General features: G+C 44.5%; 1 protein-coding gene across 16 annotated transcripts in view; it reads left to right on the plus strand.

Annotated features, from left to right (window-relative positions):
• The window catches only part of LOC137431202 (pleckstrin homology domain-containing family A member 7), a 322,395-nt gene that overhangs the window by 207,531 nt on the left and 99,653 nt on the right, over window positions 1-15,211 (plus strand). For 14 of the 16 annotated variants that reach the window (XM_078781655.1, XM_078781650.1, XM_078781654.1 and 11 more), the window contains 3 exons: window positions 1,716-1,784; window positions 12,947-13,271; window positions 13,508-13,612. In XM_078781655.1, coding sequence (XP_078637781.1) covers window positions 1,716-1,784; window positions 12,947-13,271; window positions 13,508-13,612 — 499 coding nt within the window. The remainder of the gene's footprint in view (window positions 1-1,715; window positions 1,785-12,946; window positions 13,272-13,507; window positions 13,613-15,211) is intronic. The other 2 variants (XM_078781652.1, XM_068122259.2) reach the window with 2 other exon arrangements.

Raw genomic sequence — 15,211 nt, forward strand, 5'->3', positions numbered from 1 at the left:
CTTGGATTATTTATTGCAAATAATTCATCGGACATAATTTGTAACTTTGTGTGTATGATAATCCTCACGGTGTTGTCAAGTTTTGTATGCCCGTCATATTGACGTCATATTGACGGCCTTTTCCCCTGGTATGCCATATGAATCCCTGCATACTAGGGCTCGGAAATTATAAACATCGAACTACACAATCTCGTTTGTTGGGTTTTTTTTTAGGAATTAAGGCTCATGGAAACTTTTTGTCCATAAATCACAAGCAGGGCAAGGATATAGGAGACGTCAGTGTACTTTACATGAATACGACAAGGACATCAGAATACAATGCACAAATCATCACAGTACATGGGATTTGAACCTGGAACCCCAGATTCATGGGCTACGTGCTCAGGTGGGAATGTGATGCGTTTACAGTATCAACTGCTTATGTAACTAACTTATGAATTAAGCATTTATTGCATACATTGCTTTGTAAACAATACCCGGTTTCATCATTTTACGAATGCATTTGACAGGACGTTTTTACTTTTTGCAGCACAAAGCTGAAGGCTTGATGTTTCTGTTGTAGATTACTAGCTCGATGTTTCCGTGGAGTGCTATGTTGTTGATGGTACTATTATTAGAGTGAGTCCGACCACTTTTGAATGCCTCGCGTAGTAATGTAAAATATTTATCGTATTCCCTGCTTGCACACTTCTGATTGGTCCTTGGGGTTTCAGACAGTTATTTTTGTTGAGATGCATTTGTGCCATTTAATTATTTTTATTATTAAAGTACCTCCTGCCCCCTCGCTCCTACCCCTACCACCTTAATCCTCGGGCAAAGTATACTCGCATTGACTGTTGTTATTTTGCCTGGAGTTACAGAGTTGTTGTTGTTGCTGTCACTTTGCTTCGAATATTTATTAAGAGTAAAGGTCGATAAATGTACATCTTAATTATATATTTGATTGGTTCCATGGGCATTGTGGGATGCTAACAGAATAGCTTTTATCGTTAAACAACAGTTTTAGTGCTTTAAATTGATCATGACCTTAGATGCAATGTTATTCTCTTTAGGCCTATCGTTCTCCCTCTCCTGCTTTGTATTCATTCCAAAGTACACCAACTGAATGTTCCGTTAATGCAAGCTTTGGCTTGTTCTCGTCGGTTTGTGCCTCATTATAATAGAGATTGGTATCAAGCACCTGTCTGTAACAAATGTATTCAATGCGTCTTTCGGCTCGCTGGGACACACACACAAACCGCCCAGACTCGGGCAGGTCAACCTCACCCTCTGCCTCGACTTTTCGATAGCTGTGCCGCAGTGCCAGCCTTCATTATCACCTCTTTCCAAAATATTTCACCACGCTCTCGCACTCTCAGGCTGAGAGTGTGAAATTCAAAGTATGAAACAAACAGTTTTCTTTCTCCTTGTTCATCGTTATGGCGAGTAATGACTCAAACCTGCAGTCTTGCATTTCCCAGGTGTATGGTGGTCCTTCATATATTGTATCATTTTGCTGTTTTTTTGCTTATTCCCATTTTTGCTATTTCCCATTTTGTTTGCATTTCCCATTTTGCTGCTATGGTGTTTTTTTTCCCCCCCATTTTTTCCCCAGGCTGTGCATTTTGCTGCTTTTTAACTGTCTGCGGAATTCAAGTGTTGACTTACTAAGATGTGAATATTCAATATTGTTCACTCCATCTCACATCTCTTGCGTTTTTTTTCTTTCTTTTCAGTCACAATGATGGAGCGACAAGCTTCAAACATCCTCTAAAGACCCCTCTGTCACAAGATAACACCGAATTGTAAGCTTTCTACTCACTGGGGAAGGCCTTCCATACTTAAACCCCATGTTCATACAAAGGCAAAAATTATCACTCTTGAATAATATTTGACTTTTTGGAATATCCTTAAACTATAATCTTTCAGAATTATCGAAATTTGTATGTCAAATGTTGAAATTTAGCTTTATTTTATGCTAAATAACTATTAATAGGATATAGCTTGATTATATGTTCATGGATCATATTAAGTTCCATTTGCCTCAAATCTGCTCCAGTGCCACAGTGAGCTGCATTGACAAAATGTACACTACACGTGAAGTCGAGGGCATGCATGCCATTGCAAGTCCCCACGCTTCCCACCTAAAGCAAAGTTGGAAGATGGCAAAAGGTTCCACCAAGAATGACCCAATATCAAATTTTGAGTGAAAAAAATTTTTTCGACACTGTTGCGGGGTGGGGGTGGGAGAGGGAGATATTGTGGATATTGTAATTAGCTCTGTCCGTCTGCCTTTCCTTTCCGTCTGTCCGTCACGCTATCTCCTCCTAAACGGCCTGTGGTGCAGAAATTTGCCAAACTTGGTAGTTATGATCACCACATGGCATGAAGGTGCAGGAGCAATATCATTTTGCCCCGCTCTCTGGAGCATGGTCAAAATGTCCATGCTATATATACATACATACACATACACATATATATACTAGTTATTATATATACACACACACATACATATATATATATATATATATATATATGTATGTATGTATGTATGTATGTATGTATGTGTGTATATATATATATATATATGACTCCATGGTAAGATCTCCAACCTTTAATTGAACAAACAATGACTCAACGTTTCGATTAACAACATGTGAAGCCACACGCCTCCGTTAATCTTCCTCAAGAGTGATAAAATCATCTCAACATCCCCTTATATGCACAGTGGGCGGGGTATATGCAAAGTGGGGTGGGCAATGCTGGACAGCCAATGAAACCGTATCACACCGCTCTCGTGAACGGAGACGTTACCGACCAAATTCAAAAATCAACCGCATATTAACAGATTTTTTTTTTTTTTTTTTTTTTTTTGTATACAATATCGAGGCTCGTGAAAGAGCGAACATTAATCACACAGAAAGACAAACCGACACATAAAACATATAACATAGGGAGCGGTAGACAAGATGGGGAGAGAGGGGGAAGGACACAAACACAACATTTGAGAGCAGGGACCGAGAGACATGGAGACATCGAGAGATCTGAGAGAGGGCGAGGGCTTTAGGGGGGGGGGCGTGGGAAGGGGGCAGTGGGAGAGGTATAAAACATATGGACACTGCCAGGACTTCCAGGAAAGAAGTTGGAATTTCAAACAAGGTGGATCTGGGGTGAATTAGCGGGGGTAGAAAAGATCAAGGTTTTGGATGGGGGAAGATAAGAGATGGTGGTGAACAGCTGTTTTAAAGACCTGGAGGGGGGAGTGGGATTGAAGGGAGTGAGGGAGTTTGTTCCAGAGGCGGGAGAAAAGAGGAATGAAAGAGTGAAGGTGAGCGGAGAGCCGAGATTTCGGCAGTTTAACCATCAGAGGGTTGCTGGCAGATCTTGTGCGACCTGTAGGAATATTTGGGGGACAGAGCACAGAGAGAGCTGGGGGTGCAAGGCCGGAGAGGAATCGGTAGAAGACAGAAAGACCACCTACCTGCCTGCGGTGAGTGAGTGAAAGGCCCTCAGAGATAGCTTCATCGCGGGAGATTCCAATAATTCTGAAAGCTTTGGTTTCAACAGCGTGAAGCCGAGCTAGGTGTGAGGCAGGAGCACGGGCCCATAGGGGAGAACAGTATTCCATTGAGCTGCGGATGAAAGCCTTGTATGTGGTGAGGAGCTCAGGTGTGCCGAGGAAGGACTTCGCACGACGGAGGATGCCCAGTCGGCGACTGGCTTTGGAGGCCAGCTTGGAAATGTGGTTTTCCCAAGAAAGATCATGGCAGATAGTGAGACCCAAAATCTTGAGCGACAGAACTTCTTGGAGAGGATTGTTGAGAAAGTAGATGGGAGGGTTGTCCAGTCGATCTTTTCGGAGAGACATAGTAAGAGTGTGAGATTTGTCAGGATTGAAAGACATGTTCCACTTGTTTGACCAGTCTGTGATTTTGTCCAGGTCTTCAGAGAGTGAGGAGGCAGCAGACTGCCGATCTGAGGGAAGAGGAATGGAGCGGCAGAGAGTGGAGTCATCAGCAAAGAGATAGAGAGGATTTTCGAGAGAGTCAGAGAGATCATTGATGAAGACCAGAAAAAGCACGGGGCCCAGAACACTGCCTTGGGGAACTCCAGCCTGAACAGGAAGAGGAGATGAGAGAAACCCATTCAGGGCCACACGTTGACGACGACTAGAGAGGAAGTCCGCCAGCCATGCGTGGAGATTTCCATGGATACCAAAAGAGGAGAGTTTGGTGAGCAGAGCGGGGTGCCAGACCGTGTCGAAGGCACGTGATATGTCGAGGGAGACAGCTCTAATTTCCTGTTTGGCATTGAGGACCTCCATCCATTGTTGAGACAGCAGAAGCAGCATGTCCAGAGTAGAGTGACCTGGTCTGAAACCAAATTGATGATCAGAGATCAAGCCATTGGAGAAGAGGAAAGATTTCATATCAGAAGCAATGATGGATTCCATGACTTTGCTGATAATTGGGAGAAGGCTGATTGGTCTGTAGTTGCTAGGATCTGTTTTTGCACCTTTTTTGTGCAAAGCGGTGATGTTGGCTGATTTCCAAGCAGATGGCAGTTGACCTTGAGCAAAAGAGAGGGTGAAGAGAACAGAGAGAGGGTGAGATAGAGCAGCAGAGCAGGATTTTAGGACCCGTGGGCTGATGCCGTCGGGTCCAGTTGCAGAATCAGAGTCGAGGGTTGACAGAAACTTTTCCACCTTGTCAGGAGGAAAGGACACGGAGTCCAGGAGCAGCAGGGTACGACTGGGTATGGTGGGTACAGAGAGGGATGGGTTTGGGACACAAGATTTAGAGGCAAACACAGAGTTGAGGCATTCAGCTTTTTCACGTGCGGAGTCAGCTGTGTAGCCGTTTGAGGTAAGGGAGGGGATGGAGGGGGAACAAACACCAGAAACGGATTTGACCAGACGCCACCAGGATTTGGAAGAGGGAGACAGATAAGAGAGTTCGGTCTTGAGAACGGAGAGATATTGTTTCCTGGCTCTCCTGAGGGTGGACACACACTTGTTTCGGGCTTTGTGAAAGGAAATGAGATTTCCTTCCGTTGGATTTGCTTTCCAGGAGACGAAGGCAAGTTGTTTCTGGGCAACAGCCTCACCACAAGATTCCGTGTACCATGGACGGGAGGAAGGGTATGACAACTGAAGACGAGATGGGATAAATCTGTGCATGAGAGAGAGCAATTTACTTTGGAAGAATTCCCAGGATGAGTTGATGTCAGAGGTGGTAGAGATGGGAGACCAGTCCAGATGATTGATGGCTGCTTGAAGACCGTGCCAGTTGGCCTGAGTGAAATGCCAGACTCGTCGACGCTGAGCAGGCTCCCTGAGGATGGTCAGAGAGATGTCCACTTTAACAAGGACATGATCAGATGTTCCGATCGGAGCAGAAGAAGAGCAGCAGACATTTTCAGGGAAGTTAGTCATAACCAAGTCCAGAAGAGAAGATGTTCCGTTGACTGAGATCCGGGTCGGGAAATTGACAGATTGTGTCAGTCCCAGTGAGTCGCAGAAGTCCTTTGCTGAGGAGCCATGGCTGGTGAGAGAGGTACCCACACCCAGCCAACTGGCATGATGACAGTTGAAATCACCACATATGAGGAAGAGAGAGTTGGGATGAGTAGATAGAAGTTGGTCCATATCATCAGACAGCGAGATGTAGATGGAGTCATCACTGTTTGGTGGACGGTACAACACACATATGAACAAGAGGTGGGAGCGAAGGGGAAGCCGTAGCCAGAGGTATTCCTGGGGGTGAGGTGGAGAGAGTGCAGTGCAGGGCGAGTGAGGAAGAGAGTTTTTGATAAAGATAGCAACCCCGCCTCCAGGACGAGGCTCAGGTCTATCATACCGGAGGAGGGAGTAGCCCGGGAGAGATACTATGGAATCAGAGACATCATAAAGGAGGAAAGTTTCTGTTAAGCAGATCACGTCTGGTTTGACAGAAGCAACCTGTATGGAGAGATCGGTTAAGTTTGAACGAAGGCCCCGGATGTTTGAGGTCCATACCGTTAATGAAGAGGAAGGGGGAGCATCAGATACAGAACAGGGGGGAGGAGGGGTAGGGTAAGATGTGGAAGAGGTGGAAGAGGTAGGGAGAGCTGTTGAAGGTGTGTCAGAGATTTCAGAATAGCTCGGAGAAAGGGAAGGATGGGGCGGACAAAAGGTTTGATGGTGATTGGGTGAGCCACAATGAGGTGTTATTTGAGGAGGGGGAAGAGCGAGGCAGAAGGTTGGGGGAGATGGAGGTGAGAGTTTGAAGGGGGAAGAAGCGGGGAGGACGCTTTGAGGAGGGGGAGTGAGCGGGGGGAAATTGAGAAGCAATGAGGGTGGGGAGATTTGAAGGGGAGGGGTGAGGGGGGAGTTTGGGAGGGAAGGGACAAGGGGAGGGATTTGAAAGGGATGGGATATGGGGGAGATTTGGAGGGGAGGGGTGAGGCAGGATTCTAGGAGGGGAGGGGCGAGGGGGCGTCTTGGCGGGGAGGGGTGAGGGGGTAGTTTAGGAGGGAGGGGGCAAGGGGGGAGATTTGAAAGGGATGGGTGATGGGGAAGATTTGGAGGGGAGGGGTGATGGGGAAGATTTGGAGGGGAGGGGTTATGGGGAAGATTTGGAGGGGAGGGGTGAGATTGGATTTTTGAAAGTGTACGATTTATGGGAAACGAACATTTATTGCAAAATGAGTTTCTTGTGACCTTCGAGTTAAAAATACGTTTAAGGACGCTGGATGGAGGATGGAGTGCAGGAGAGTTTAGGGAATGTAGAACAAAGGCACTATAGGAGATGGATATTTTTTTTGGGATGAATTGATTTGGTGAGCAAGTCGAAAGCAGCCTTTTAAAGAAGAAGAAGAAAAAGGTGTTATAAAATATGACGGAATACATAACTTGAGGGGAAAGTGTAAACATTGAAGGTTAATGAGTGAAAACTATCTGGGGAAATGGGGGAGAAACACGTGGTCGAAGAACGAACGAACGAATAAGAATGAATAAACGAATGAGAACAGAGAAGGAAATGTTTTTTTTTTTTTTTTTTTTGAGTTGAGATTTACACAAGGAAGTAGGCTATGGGTGAAAAGACTGGGAATACAGAGAACGAAAGTTATTGGATCACAAACGACGGACCACTGAGAGAAAAACAAAGCCTCAAGGTTGTACAGTGCACACTGTACAAGGCCTTGCTCGCGACACGGCAAACAGACGATCAATTTATGAAAGATAAACACCGAGAAACAACCAAAGTTGCACACAATAACTTCACACACCGAAAGATAAATACAGTTTCGACAAAATACAATTGTGAACAGACTTAACTTCGAAAAACGTGGAGACCGTGTGGAGCTTCGAAAATCCCTGCCGCCGTCTCCAAGATCTCGCGAAAACCAACCTCGCGAGATCAAAATAATCCTGTAAGCAATGCTGGATTATAACTCAAGTGTTGAGAAAATCCGGAACAATCATGACATTTAATTAAAAGTTAAACTTGCAAACAATTAAATGGTAAATTAAATTAAAACTGTAAATATATTAAAGCCAAAATTTTTAAGACAAAATAAAATTGTCACATTATCAAGATCATCACATGTGGCCCATGGCCCTATGCGGTAAAGGTGAATGCGGGAAGGAGGTTGGTTTTAGGGGGGATAAAATGGGGGGGGGGAACCAGAGGGGGTTGGAAGCGGAGGGGGGGGGGGGTTTGGGAGAGGGATGGTTTGGAGAGGGATGGTTTGGAGGTGGGAGGGGGCAAATTGTCCGAATAAAAACCTGGTGTGATATATTATGTGGACTCGTTGTTCAAAGTACGGAATGCCTGCTTCGTTTACACAAGAGTGGGTCAAAAGCTACCGGTAAGTCAACTACCTCTTGTGTGATCGAGGTAACAATTTCTTCTGTGTGCCAAGCCTCCAAAACACGTCTTCTGTTTCTGTTGGGTGTGGAGCCCAAAATATCAACCCTATCCCTCCCATAAAGGTGTGTGGCCTTCCTTAAGGCCGTGTTTGGCAATAGCAGAACTGCTAGGATAATTACATTCAAAGGGGATGTTGTTTAACCAAACCCCCCCCCCCCTCCGCTTCCAACCCCCTCTGGTTCCCCCCCCCCCCCCCCCCCCCCCATTTTATCCCCCCTAAAACCAACCTCCTTCCCGCATTCACCTTTACCGCATAGGGCCACATGTGATGATCTTGATAATGTGACAACTTTATTTTGTCTTAAAAATTTTGGCTTTAATATATTTACAGTTTTAATTTAATTTACAATTTAATTGTTTGCAAGTTTAACTTTTAATTAAATGTAATGATTGTTCTGGATTTTCTCAACACTTGAGTTATAATCCAGCATTGCTTACAGGATTATTTTGAGGTGTTAATATGCGGTTGATTTTTGAATTTGGTCGGTAACGTCTCCGTTCACGAGAGCGGTGTGATACGGTTTCATTGGCTGTCCAGCATTGCCCACCCCACTTTGCATATACCCCGCCCACTGTGCATATAAGGGGATGTTGAGATGATTTTATCACTCTTGAGGAAGATTAACGGAGGCGTGTGGCTTCACATGTTGTTAATCGAAACGTTGAGTCATTGTTTGTTCAATTAAAGGTTGGAGATCTTACCATGGAGTCATTTGGATATACTCCCAACCGCAAATCTTTGCTTATATATATATATATATATATATATATATATATATATATATATATATATATATATATATATACATACATATACACACACACACACACACACACACACACACACACACACACACACACACACACACACACACACACACCATTGGACCCCGCTATTCACGGTTCTGCTATTCACAGAATCCACGTATTCGCGGTTGATAAAATGCCACATGTTTGTCTATTTGCAGTTGTGTTCCGCGAAATCGCGGTTTTTTTCCCCCTATTCATGGCCATGTTCCACAAATTCGCGGTTTTCCAGGGGCACAAAAAAAAATTTCACAAGCCGCTAGCTTCACACATTTATAAAACCCATCTTTCACCAGCCATGCATAAAGCAGCTGGACGTGCACAAAAAAAACTTCTTCTACAAGCCACGAGCATGACCTGCTTGTACACTACAGTACCGTGCATTCACTGCTGTGTGATTCGCGTTTTAATGGCTTTCGCGGGCGCGACTTTTAGCCGCACTATAAGCGAGCTTCGCAAAATATCCCACCAGATGTGTAAACAAGTCAACTCCGTGAATTAATAGAATGCAATCGCTTCATTAAATCAATTACAGTTTGCAATTTACTGTAAAGCATCATCAGAGATCTTACACAAGAAAACGCTTCGGGGGATGTTCTATCAGTGACTAAAACCTCTCATCCTCCGCTAATTATAGAATGCAAATGCTGCATTAAATCTATTATTTAAATTAGCAGATAGGCTCAATACAGCAACATCCAATAACATCTCCCACAAACAATGGGCAGAGTACCCTCCCGCAACTACCCATAATGCTCACAATCCTACAAATACAGACTGTGTCCTCGATCTCAATAATTATTCTCGTCCCGTTGCTTTGACCTGTATTTTTGACTCTCGCTTTGCTCATTGTTAAATCATGGCTCCCAAGCGCAAGACCAGTGCCGGAGATGCGTCGACTACCAAGAGGCAGAAGAAAGTGATGTGCCTGAGCTACAAAGTGGAGCTGCTCCACCAGCTTTCGAGAGGAGAGAGTCGGCCTCTGTTGACAGGCATTATGGCATCAACAAATTCACCGTTCGCTACATACAGAAGAAGGAGAAGGCAATTCATGAGAAAGCTTCAGCGAGTGCTGTATCGAGTATGAAGGTGGTCACCCATGTCCGGAATGTCCATATGGAAAGGATGTAGAAGACCCCCAAATATGGATCGAGGACAACACGCAGACGAGGGACTTCATGCTGAAAACGATGTTGCTGGACCGTTCCCTAAACCCGCTCATCGAGAACGGGTTGAACACCATTCCAAAGGTTTCCGAGGAGGAGGAGGAGGAGGAAGAAGAGGCGGGCAGTAATGAGGAAGAGGTGCCTAGGTCCAACCTCACAATCCAGTTCCTGGGTGAGTTGCTGCAGGACATGCGGGCAATTGTCGACAAGTTGGAAGATGCTGACCCAGTCATGGAGAGGTACCTCAATTTCAAGAGGGGCTTGGATGATTTGCTGCTCCCGTACAAACAGCTGTATCGAAATGTTGGGCAATGTGTCAGGCAGCTCCCCATCAACCATTTCTTCAGCCCTGCTCCCTCCACCTCAAGATCACCAGCATTCTCACCAGCGTCCTCACCTTCTCCTACCTCTCCTGGCTCTCCCTTAGTGCACGATTTTGCTGCACCATCATTTGGGTCGCCCTCAAAGTTCGAGGAATTCTTGGGATTTCAATTCATCACCGTCATCCTCATCACCATTATAATCATCATTTGAAAGTTGTGTGTGTTTGTAAAATAAAAAATTTAAACGGCACATAATGGTGTTGTGTTTTTTTGTTTCACGGCGCGGTATGATTAAGCACTTTTAATAAACTGTAAGCGCATTCCTTCAATAAATTGGAAATGGTACTGTACCTGGTGTTGTCGTTTTTTTTGCTTGTACACATTTTTTGTGAAACTGTAATCATGTGCATTTGTGGTCGAAAAATTTTTAAACTTTAAAAAATTTCCTCTATGAATCAGGAACCGCCGGGAACCTATTATATAACGGAACCCTTTTCCCCATTGAAACAATGCCGCGGCATACAGTCATGGGATTTTCATCGACCTTCGCGGATTTTCATCGACCTTCGTGGATTATCGCTGCCATTCACAGGATTTTCTCGCCATTTCGGGGACTTTTATCGACCTTTGTGGATTATCGCCGCCATTCACGGGATTTTCTCGCCATTTCCGGGACTTTCATCGACCTTCGCGGATTATCGTCAACATTCTTGGGAGTTACGTCACCATTCACCATTGTGTATATATATATATATATGTATGTATGTATATATATATATATATATATATATATATATATATATATATATATATATATATATATATATATATATATATGTATGTATGTATGTATGTATGTATATATATATATATATATATATATATATGTATGTTTGTATGTATATATGTATGTTTGTATGTATATATGTATGTTTGTATGTATATATGTATGTATGTATGTATATATATATATATATATATATATATATATATATATATATATATATATATATATATATATATATATATACATATATATACATATATATATATATATATAATATTGTTGCGGATCCCGGGTTCGTCGACGTACTAAGGGGGGTTTAAGCCCTGCTCCCCCTCGAACTCCGAACTCCGGGTCCACGAGGCCGCCAACCACAACTACTGTACTCATGGTGGACGGGTTGCTAGGCAACTCCAGCCGCCAAGCCCGCAGCTACGCGTGGAAGGGTTAACGGTCACAACCCGAATACCTTCGGACACACGCAGCCGTGAGAACAGGGGCTGAACCCCGCACGAGTCACGCCGATCCTTGACGCCCGAGCGGTTGTGTGTCGTGTAACTCGTGCCGTTAACACTATCGAACCCGATGGAGCGGTTTTAATTTGTGGCGATGCTTGGTCAATATTGGAAAGGACAATGACGGCTAGGCTGGAAACCAAACAGTATTTATTCACAATATTTACAGAAACGGACACAGTGAAGAATCTTAACAGCCTTACCTAAGGGTCCCAGACAAGGGCCCTCATTCGTTCGGGGAAGGGAGAGGAAGAGGGGAATGCGCCAGAAGCGCGGCCGCTTCGTGCAGCTCGCCCGAATGGGCTCGGTCGTGCAGCTCGTGTGAATGGGCTCGTTGGACGGAAGCCCCAAGAATCGCTCCAACCTAGGACACCACAGCCGGAGATGATTGCGGCAGGGACGACGATCAAGGACTTACACGTAGCAGGAACCAGAGGAGCGTGCAGTATGCAGGAGCCAAGCGAGCGAGGGAGAGTATAGCAGGAGACCAGCGTGCGTCAGAGAGAGCAGGAACCCAGCAAGAGAGAGTCAGGAGCCCAGCAAGAGAGAGAGCCTTCCAGAGAGAGAGCGGGGAGTCTGGGCAGGGTTTTATAACCCCCCGAAACCCCACTCGAATGTTCCATTGGCCTCCATTGGCCGCCTGGGGTCACGTGTCGTGACAGCCCCTCATTGGTCACCCTCGGCCACTCCCTTTAGCTCCCATTGGTGACAGCTCATTGGCCACGCCCTCGGTCACTCCCTTTAGCTCCCTTTGGCTGCTCACTGCTCCTCCTTGGCCACTCCCTTTAGCTCCTCCTTCGGGCCTGCAAGGCCTGGGCTAGTCCTATGATGAGGCACTTTAAGCTTCAATGAGGCCTACTATTATTATCCTGCCTGCCTCAACGCATATCAATGCATCCTAACACTGGAAAGGGGACTATGCTTTACATTTAATAAGAAATAACTAACTATACGAGGCTACATGTTGTCATGTAACTAACTATGGGGGGGGTTGCCTTTATTCACAAAACCAACCGCAAGTGTGTGTGTGTGTGTGTGTGTGTGTGTGTGTGTGTGTGTGTGTCTATAAGTATGTATTTATAATACATTACAATATAATTAATTGGTCCTCTCCCGGTGTGTACCCCGGTCCCGGTGTTTACCCCGGTTTAGAATAGGTGCACCATATCCCTGCGCATCGTAAGAGGCGACTAAGGGTTGGCGTCAGGAAGGGCATCCAGCCATAAAAACATTGCCTCAAACAGGGAACCATGATTGTCATGGGGCCCGCTAGGCTAACCCCCGCTCTAGCGGGGAAAATGGCCTTAAAAAACGATCATTCATTCATATATTCCCCAAATTCTATGTTGTTTGTTTTTTGTATGTTAGTCTTTGCAGTTAAATATTTTCTTTCTAAAGACTTGTTCATGAAAGTAGAACAACATATTTCAAGCCCAAACTATATTTCCATTTTCTCTAGGGAAGAGGACAGTGAAGTTTTCCTTCCAACCAGCCAGCCAAGTAACCAGCTGCCTTCTGCAACACATGACAAGATGGACAGCAAGCCATTGCAGTATTCGAGCAGCTTGCGGAGTGATAGAACCACGAGCTATCCGACTGGTCGACCCATTGGCAAGCGGAGTGTACTCTCGATGAGCCAGCGGGGCAGTAAATCTGTCAGTAACCCAGGCAGACAGGTGTCCAGTCAGGGAAACCAGCCATCACGCCAGCAAAATCTTTCTCAGTCTGCCTCCAGTATGGTGGCTTCTCTTGACCTGCAGTCCACTGGCAGTCCACCTGCAAGGGTACATACTGGACTTTGTTTTTCTTATGACATCAATTTTTCTCCACTTCCTCTCTCTGAGCTTCTCATTAATCCACATCATTGTGTTGTCCTTCTCATTTTCTCATATTTCTCATTTTTGAATGTCTTTCTTTCTATTTTGTTGTCCTCTCCATGCATCTTCCGTCCTCTTTCCTATCTTGTCCATGCATCTTTCTTGGCAAATGTAGCATTTGTACTTTTGCTTTTGTGCAACAGACCCCTAAGATTGGAAAGAAGTTGCAGAACTTTGGGAAGCGCTCAAACTCCATTCGCAGGAACCCCAATGCTCTAGTTGCTATAAAAGGCTGGTTACAGAAACAGGTTGGAACTCGGACATAAAACAGTGCACGCACAGATGCGGTTGACAGATTAATATATTTTGCTCCTCTTTTTTATGTATTTAAACATGATCTATCAGAACAGTTAACTTGGAGCCATAAAGTGGGCACACTGACCAAACAGGACATACCATACCACATACCATACCATACCACCTCTTGGCAGAAGGCAGCGGTGATTGAATGTTGAACTAACCACACCATTAACTCAACATAGTGTAACAACATCATGTAATGGTTTGTCAATGGTTTTGCTTTCCGGAAGTCATATTAAAATCTTAGTTTTGCATCAGTTTTTGAAAATATTTGAATTGAAAATTGCGATAACAAAACCATGCATTATCCATATACATACAGACACGTGAAAAAGTAAGTACACCCCATGTAAAGTTTTGACTTTTTCAACATATTTCAACATACAGCTATTTGATCTTCATTTCAACAATATTGATAGATAAAGGTGATATAATATAACAAATATCATGAAACATTTACATTTTGTAGTCCATCGTATAAGTTAAATAAACATAAATGCAAATTTCGCATGTGGAAAAAGTAAGTTCACCCCTACATTTATCACAACTTCAAATACCTAAAATTAGAATCAGGTGCACCAGCTCAGATGCAAATGATCGTAAGATGATCGTTAGAGAAGATCTTGGAGGAACCTGTCTTATTTAAACCTCAGACATTTAGTTTGGTTTGCTCATTGTTGTTGAAGTGTGCGGCGTCACCATGCCTAGATCAAAAGAGCTCTCTGAGGCCTTCAGAAAGAAGGTTATAGATGCCTACGAGTCTGGGAAGGGATTTAAAAAGATCTCCAAACAATTTAAAATCAATCATTCGACTGTCCTGAAGATCATCTACAAGTGGAGAAGATTCCAAACAACTGGCAACTTGTTCAGGCCAGGCCGCCCCAGTAAGTTCAGCCCGAGAGCAGACCGCAAGATGCTGAAAGAAGTCTCTAAGAACCCCAGAATGTCATTACGGGACCTACAGGTAGCTCTTGCCACTGTTGATGTCAAAGTGCACGAGTCTACCATTAGAAAGAGGTTGCACAAATTTGATCTACATGGGAGGTGTGCCAGGAGGAAACCTTTGCTGTCCAGAACGAACACAAGGGCAAGACTGAAGTTTGCCAATTAACACCTAGGCAAAGACCAACACTTCTGGAACAATGTGCTCTGGACAGATGAGTCGAAGGTAGAACTATTTGGCCACAGTACCAAAAGGCATGTTTGGTGAAAACCAAAGACAGCATTTGACCACAAGAACCTGATACCAACTGTAAAGCATGGTGGTGGAAATATTATGGTTTGGGGCAGCTTTGCTGCATCAGGGCCTGGGCAGCTCACCATCATAGAATCCACTATGAATTCTTCATTGTACCAGAGGGTGCTTGAGGATAATGTGAGGCCATCTGTCGGAAGTTGAAGCTCAACCGAAGGTGGACCTTGCAACATGACAATGACCCTGAACATACCAGTAAATCCACCATGGAATGGCTGAAAAGAAAGAAATGGAGGGTTCTGGAATGGCCAAGTCAAAGCCCGGATCTAAATCCCATCGAGATGTTGTGGGG

Source organism: Myxine glutinosa, chromosome 7 (assembly GCF_964187855.1).
Source record: "Myxine glutinosa chromosome 7, kmMyxGlut1.1, whole genome shotgun sequence".
NCBI classification, from domain to species: Eukaryota; Metazoa; Chordata; class Myxini; order Myxiniformes; family Myxinidae; genus Myxine; species Myxine glutinosa.